This window comes from Entelurus aequoreus, linkage group LG18, assembly GCF_033978785.1.
Source record: "Entelurus aequoreus isolate RoL-2023_Sb linkage group LG18, RoL_Eaeq_v1.1, whole genome shotgun sequence".
NCBI classification, from domain to species: Eukaryota; Metazoa; Chordata; class Actinopteri; order Syngnathiformes; family Syngnathidae; genus Entelurus; species Entelurus aequoreus.
This window is the reverse complement of record NC_084748.1, coordinates 626,838-634,337: the sequence shown is the minus strand read 5'-3', so window position 1 is coordinate 634,337 and position 7,500 is coordinate 626,838. Positions and strand designations below refer to the sequence as shown.

Below are 7,500 nucleotides of genomic sequence, written 5' to 3'. Positions count from 1 at the left end.
TTATTATTATTATTATTACAGTTTTATAATTTTTTCAGCAATGACAGTAAAATAAATAAATAAATAAATAAAAAATCCACCAAAATTCTCGGGGACCCAAAAGGAGTCACAAAAGTGTTCAAATTACATTATTTGTTTTACTTTCATCGCCCAAATGTCTACATCAACTTCAGATCTATTTGTGGATTTTAGGTTTTTAGCATTTCTTTATGTTCGTTTTATGTCCTTTTCTTTTTTTTAATGAAAAACACACAAATAAAACAATATTTTTCCCAAAAATTCTTGCAAGGAGGATTTTTTTATGTGAAGTAATTGGAGCCTTGAATAGGTCAATAATTCATAACATTGATTCATTATTATTATTATTATTATTATTACAGTTTTAAAGAAAACAACAGCCTGCATGGCAGCTTTCTGTTATTAGTCAACATTGAAACTTTTTCTCCTGCCATTTGCTCTTTAATTCCAATTTTATGTGGTTTTTCTTGTAATAGTATTTAATGAATTTTGCAGGGTTGTTTAAAAATGGCCGCCGGGCAGACTTTGGACACCTTTGCAATAATCCATGTTTTAGTATCGCTGGTGACAAATACACTGACAAATGCATCCTTGCAGTCCAAAACGAAGCGAATGGAACGTGTCGGAAACAGGAGCGAGGAACGTGCGTAGTACCCTGTGCCCTCACCCTTGCACCTGCACTTCATCTCCGGGTGCTGCGGATGCTCCTCCTCAGGCGGGTGTTCCTGGCCGGCTCCTTGGACAGAGTCTGCAAGATGGCCACCGCAGTCTTGGCCCAGTAGTCCACCTCCTGGAAGATGCGCAGCACCAACAGCTTCAGCTCGAAAAGACTGCCGTCCGCTCGCTGAGGGGGGAGAAGACACCGCGTCACCACCCGCCACACCACCCGCCACACCACCCGCCACAGGTGTTCATCATCCTCACGCCCACTTCTTCACGTCATCTGGACAATAATGTTCAAGTTGTTTTGAAGGAAACCATCACGAGTGTCACCTTCAAGATAAGACCTGAATCCAAATCATTTAAATGTACACAAATATCACCTTATTGTTGGGAATTGATCTGAAATATTGGCTATAATTGCATTTTTTTGTTTATATTTATCATAAACATTACATAAAACGTATATGTATATATGTCGTGTAGTAACATTCATAATAACATGTAATATACACATTATGTACATATATGTAGTATCTAGTAACATTCATAATAACATGTAATATATACATGATGTAAGTATATATGTCATGTAGTAACATTCATAATAACATGTAATATATACATGATGTAAGTATATATGTCATGTAGTAACATTCATAATAACATGTAATATATACATGATGTAAGTATATATGTCATGTAGTAACATTCATAACATGTAATATATACATGATGTAAGTATATATGTAGTATCTAGTAACATTCATAATAACATGTTATATATACATGATGTAAGTATATATGTCATGTAGTAACATTCATAATAACATGTAATATATACATGATGTAAGTATATATGTCATGTAGTAACATTCATAATAACATGTAATATATACATGATGTAAGTATATATGTAGTATCTAGTAACATTCATAATAACATGTTATATATACATGATGTAAGTATATATGTCATGTAGTAACATTCATAATAACATGTAATATATACATGATGTAAGTATATATGTAGTATCTAGTAACATTCAAAATAACATGTAATTTTACGTATTTTGGCAGCGTATTTTTACAGACACATCACAACGTTCACTTCCCCTTCAACAACAACAACAACAACAAGAAGACTACTAATCATGACAGACTTCAAGAGAGACAACAAAGACTACTTTGGGACAAATGATGATCCAGAAACTTCTATTTTTGAGGCTGAATATAAGGAGGATGACCTCCAAGTTTTATGCTGAACAGCAGCAGCTTTAGTGAATCACTAAGCATCATGTAGCAGTGTTGCTAAGTGCTACACAAGATATAAAAACATCATAAAACAATCACTTACTGTACAAGGTCTGCTCTCACTGGGATAAAGACTGATGGGATGTTTATATCTTGCTGTTTAGATGAAGAATTATTATTATTGTAAAAAAATTGCCGCATTTCTTGTCATTGTCCACATCTTTGGGTCTAAGTTGGATGTCAAAGTTGACCAACGTGTGGGTTTACCTGCACAACCTTCTACTATCCAGGTGAGACATAAAGTTGACCAAGGTGTGGGTTTACGTGCACAACCTTCTACTATCCAGGTGAGACATGATTGACATACTTTCACCAGCTCAGAGGCCATGCAGCAGCTCACCTCCAAGCTGTCACCGGAGGCGGGTGTGGGCACGGCCGGGCCGTCCCCGGCACCGAGCAGTTCTGAGACGCAGAAGGCGAGGAGCTTGAGCCTCTCCTTCACCGTGGACCTCAGGCTGGCGTACTGGCCCTGGTCCTGGTCCTGGCCCGCGCCCAGCTCCTCGTCCTCCTTAGCGATGGCGCTCTCCATCAGGCTGCGGCACTGCAGCAGGGCCACGTGGAGGCGCCACAGCTGGTCCCGGGAGTCCAGCTGGGAGGACGGGGGCGGGACCGACACCAGGCGGGGGTCTGCCCCGCCCACATCGGCAGGGAGGTTCTCCCTCTTACTCTTCAGCGGGGGACAAATCATGTTTAGTATTCTTTTTATACTCATAGTCACATGTACAGTGTCAGCGCTAGTATTCTTTTTATACTCATAGTCACATGTACAGTGTCAGGGCTAGTATTCTTTTTATACTCATAGTCACATGTACAGTGTCAGGGCTAGTATTCTTTTTATACTCATAGTCACGTGTACAGTGTCAGGGCTAGTACTCTTTTTATACTCATAGTCACATGTACAGTGTCAGGGCTAGTATTCTTTTTATACTCATAGTCACATGTACAGTGTCAGGGCTAGTATTCTTTTTATACTCATAGTCACATGTACAGTGTCAGGGCTAGTACTCTTTTTATACTCATAGTCACATGTACAGTGTCAGGGCTAGTATTCTTTTTATACTCATAGTCACATGTACAGTGTCAGGGCTAGTATTCTTTTTATACTCATAGTCACATGTACAGTGTCAGCGCTAGTATTCTTTTTATACTCATAGTCACATGTACAGTGTCAGGGCTAGTATTCTTTTTATACTCATAGTCACATGTACAGTGTCAGGGCTAGTATTCTTTTTATACTCATAGTCACATGTACAGTGTCAGCGCTAGTATTCTTTTTATACTCATAGTCACATGTACAGTGTCAGGGCTAGTATTCTTTTTATACTCATAGTCACATGTACAGTGTCAGCGCTAGTATTCTTTTTATACTCATAGTCACATGTACAGTGTCAGGGCTAGTATTCTTTTTATACTCATAGTCACATGTACAGTGTCAGGGCTAGTACTCTTTTTATACTCATAGTCACATGTACAGTGTCAGGGCTAGTATTCTTTTTATACTCATAGTCACATGTACAGTGTCAGGGCTAGTATTCTTTTTATACTCATAGTCACATGTACAGTGTCAGCGCTAGTATTCTTTTCATACTCATAGTCACATGTACAGTGTCAGGGCTAGTATTCTTTTTATACTCATAGTCACATGTACAGTGTCAGGGCTAGTATTCTTTTTATACTCATAGTCACATGTACAGTGTCAGCGCTAGTATTCTTTTTATACTCATAGTCACATGTACAGTGTCAGGGCTAGTATTCTTTTTATACTCATAGTCACATGTACAGTGTCAGGGCTAGTACTCTTTTTATACTCATAGTCACATGTACAGTGTCAGGGCTAGTACTCTTTTTATACTCATAGTCACATGTACAGTGTCAGGGCTAGTATTCTTTTTATACTCATAGTCACATGTACAGTGTCAGGGCTAGTATTCTTTTTATACTCATAGTCACATGTACAGTGTCAGGGCTAGTATTCTTTTTATACTCGTAGTCACATGTACAGTGTCAGGGCTAGTACTCTTTTTATACTCGTAGTCACATGTACAGTGTCAGGGCTAGTATTCTTTTTATACTCATAGTCACATGTACAGTGTCAGGGCAAGTATTCTTTTTATACTCATAGTCACATGTACAGTGTCAGGGCTAGTACTCTTTTTAGACTCATAGTCACATGTACAGTGTCAGGGCTAGTATTCTTTTTAGACTCATAGTCACATGTACAGTGTCAGGGCTAGTATTCTTTTTAGACTCATAGTCACATGTACAGTGTCAGGGCTAGTATTCTTTTTATACTCATAGTCACATGTACAGTGTCAGGGCTAGTACTCTTTTTATACTCATAGTCACATGTACAGTGTCAGGGCTAGTATTCTTTTTATACTCATAGTCACGTGTACAGTGTCAGGGCTAGTATTCTTTTTATACTCATAGTCACGTGTACAGTGTCAGGGCTAGTATTCTTTTTAGACTCATAAATGATAAATGATAAATGGGTTATACTTGTATAGCGCTTTTCTACCTTCAAGGTACTCAAAGCGCTTTGACACTATTTCCACATTCACCCATTCACACACACATTCACACACTGATGGCGGGAGCTGCCATGCAAGGCGCTAGTCACATGTCATGTTTTATCCACTATTGTTATTATTATAAATGTATGACATCAACTAGCATGTCTTCAACAGCAAGACAAGGTAAAAGCAGAGTTAATAACGTAGACGCTCGCCATAAATATTCTAGATCGGGGGCCCCAACTTTTCCACTACAGCAGGGGGCCGGATCCCACTCAAATGTTCACACACATGTTTAACCAGTTATATGCATCCATTCTGTGATATAATCATTGATTTAGATGAGAGTACATACACAGAATGTAGTCACTCATTACTGCATAGTATGTATGTATATGATCTATATCAGGCGTCCCCAAACTTATTGACTCAGGGGCCGGGTTAGTTAGTTAGTTAGTTAGTTAGTTAGTTAGTTAGTTAGTTAGTTAGTTAGTTAGTTGGTTAGTTGGTTAGTTAGTTAGTTAGTTAGCTAGTTAGTTTGAAGGAACGAACGAAGGAACGAACGAAGGAACGAACGAAGGAACGAAGGAAGGAAGGAAGGAAGGAAGGAAGGAAGGAAGGAACGAACGAAAGAAGGAACGAACGAAGGAAGGAACAAAGGAACGAAGGAAGGAACGAACGAAGGAACGAACCAAGGAACGAACCAAGGAACGAACCAAGGAACGAACGAACGAACGAACGAACCTAGGAACGAACCAAGGAACGAACGAACGAACGAACGAACGAACGAACGAACGAACCTAGGAACGAACCAAGGAACGAACGAACGAACGAACGAACGAACGAACGAACGAACGAACGAACGAACCTAGGAACGAACCAAGGAACGAACCAAAGAACGAACCAAGGAACGAAGGAAGGATGGAACGAACAAAAGAAGGAAGGAAGGAACGAAGGAAGGAAGGAAGGAAGGAACGAAGGAAGGAACCAAGGAAGGAACCAAGGAACGAACTAAGGAACGAACCTAGGAACGAACCAAGGAACGAACGAACGAACGAACGAACGAACGAACGAACGAACGAACGAACGAACGAACGAACGAACGAACGAACCTAGGAACGAACCAAGGAACGAACCAAAGAACGAACCAAGGAACGAAGGAAGGATGGAACGAACAAAAGAAGGAAGGAAGGAACGAAGTAAGGAAGGAAGGAAGGAACCAAGGAAGGAACCAAGGAAGGAACCAAGGAACGAACTAAGGAACGAACCTAGGAACGAACCAAGGAACGAACCAAAGAACGAACCAAGGAACGAAGGAAGGATGGAACGAACAAACGAAGGAAGGAAGGAACGAAGGAAGGAAGGAAGGAAGGAAGGAACGAAGGAACGAAGGAAGGAACCAAGGAACGAACCAAGGAAGGAACCAAGGAACGAACCAAGGAACGAATGAACCAAGGAACGAACGAAGGAAGGAAGGAACGAAGGAAGGAAGGAACGAAGGAAGGAAGGAAGGAAGGAAGGAAGGAAGAAAGGAACGAAGGAAGGAAGGAAGAAAGGAACGAAGGAAGGAACGAACCAAAGAACGAACCAAGGAAGGAACCAAGGAACGAACCAAGGAACGAACAAAGGAACGAACCAAGGAACAAACCAAGGAACGAACCAAGGAACGAACGAATGAACGAACGAACCTAGGAACGAACCAAGGAACGAACGAACGAACGAACGAACGAACGAACGAACCTAGGAACGAACCAAGGAACGAACGAACGAACGAACGAACGAACGAACGAACGAACGAACGAACCTAGGAACGAACCAAGGAACGAACCAAAGAACGAACCAAGGAACGAAGGAAGGATGGAACGAACAAAAGAAGGAAGGAAGGAACGAAGGAAGGAAGGAAGGAAGGAACGAAGGAAGGAACCAAGGAAGGAACCAAGGAACGAACTAAGGAACGAACCTAGGAACGAACCAAGGAACGAACGAACGAACGAACGAACGAACGAACGAACGAACGAACCTAGGAACGAACCAAGGAACGAACCAAAGAACGAACCAAGGAACGAACAAAGGAACGAACCAAGGAACAAACCAAGGAACGAACCAAGGAACGAACGAATGAACGAACGAACCTAGGAACGAACCAAGGAACGAACGAACGAACGAACGAACGAACGAACGAACCTAGGAACGAACCAAGGAACGAACGAACGAACGAACGAACGAACGAACGAACGAACGAACGAACGAACCTAGGAACGAACCAAGGAACGAACCAAAGAACGAACCAAGGAACGAAGGAAGGATGGAACGAACAAAAGAAGGAAGGAAGGAACGAAGTAAGGAAGGAAGGAAGGAACCAAGGAAGGAACCAAGGAAGGAACCAAGGAACGAACTAAGGAACGAACCTAGGAACGAACCAAGGAACGAACCAAAGAACGAACCAAGGAACGAAGGAAGGATGGAACGAACAAACGAAGGAAGGAAGGAACGAAGGAAGGAAGGAAGGAAGGAAGGAACGAAGGAACGAAGGAAGGAACCAAGGAACGAACCAAGGAAGGAACCAAGGAACGAACCAAGGAACGAATGAACCAAGGAACGAACGAAGGAAGGAAGGAACGAAGGAAGGAAGGAACGAAGGAAGGAATTATACTCGTAGTCACATGTACAGTGTCAGGGCTAGTACTCTTTTTATACTCGTAGTCACATGTACAGTGTCAGGGCTAGTATTCTTTTTATACTCATAGTCACATGTACAGTGTCAGGGCAAGTATTCTTTTTATACTCATAGTCACATGTACAGTGTCAGGGCTAGTACTCTTTTTAGACTCATAGTCACATGTACAGTGTCAGGGCTAGTATTCTTTTTAGACTCATAGTCACATGTACAGTGTCAGGGCTAGTATTCTTTTTAGACTCATAGTCACATGTACAGTGTCAGGGCTAGTATTCTTTTTATACTCATAGTCACATGTACAGTGTCAGGGCTAGTACTC

General features: G+C 41.2%; 1 protein-coding gene across 2 annotated transcripts in view; it reads right to left on the bottom strand.

Moving 5' to 3' along the window:
* Positions 1-7,500, bottom strand: part of LOC133633655 (uncharacterized) — a 16,346-nt gene that overhangs the window by 1,980 nt on the left and 6,866 nt on the right. The window contains exons 2-3 of one of the 2 annotated variants that reach the window (XM_062026240.1): positions 2,332-2,658; positions 686-862 (exon numbers count right to left, since the gene is read on the bottom strand). In XM_062026240.1, the coding sequence (XP_061882224.1) occupies positions 701-862; positions 2,332-2,658 (489 nt within the window). In that variant the 3' untranslated portion in view covers positions 686-700. Of the gene's footprint in view, positions 863-2,331; positions 2,659-7,500 lie in introns of both variants that reach the window. The other variant, XM_062026238.1, reaches the window with a different exon arrangement.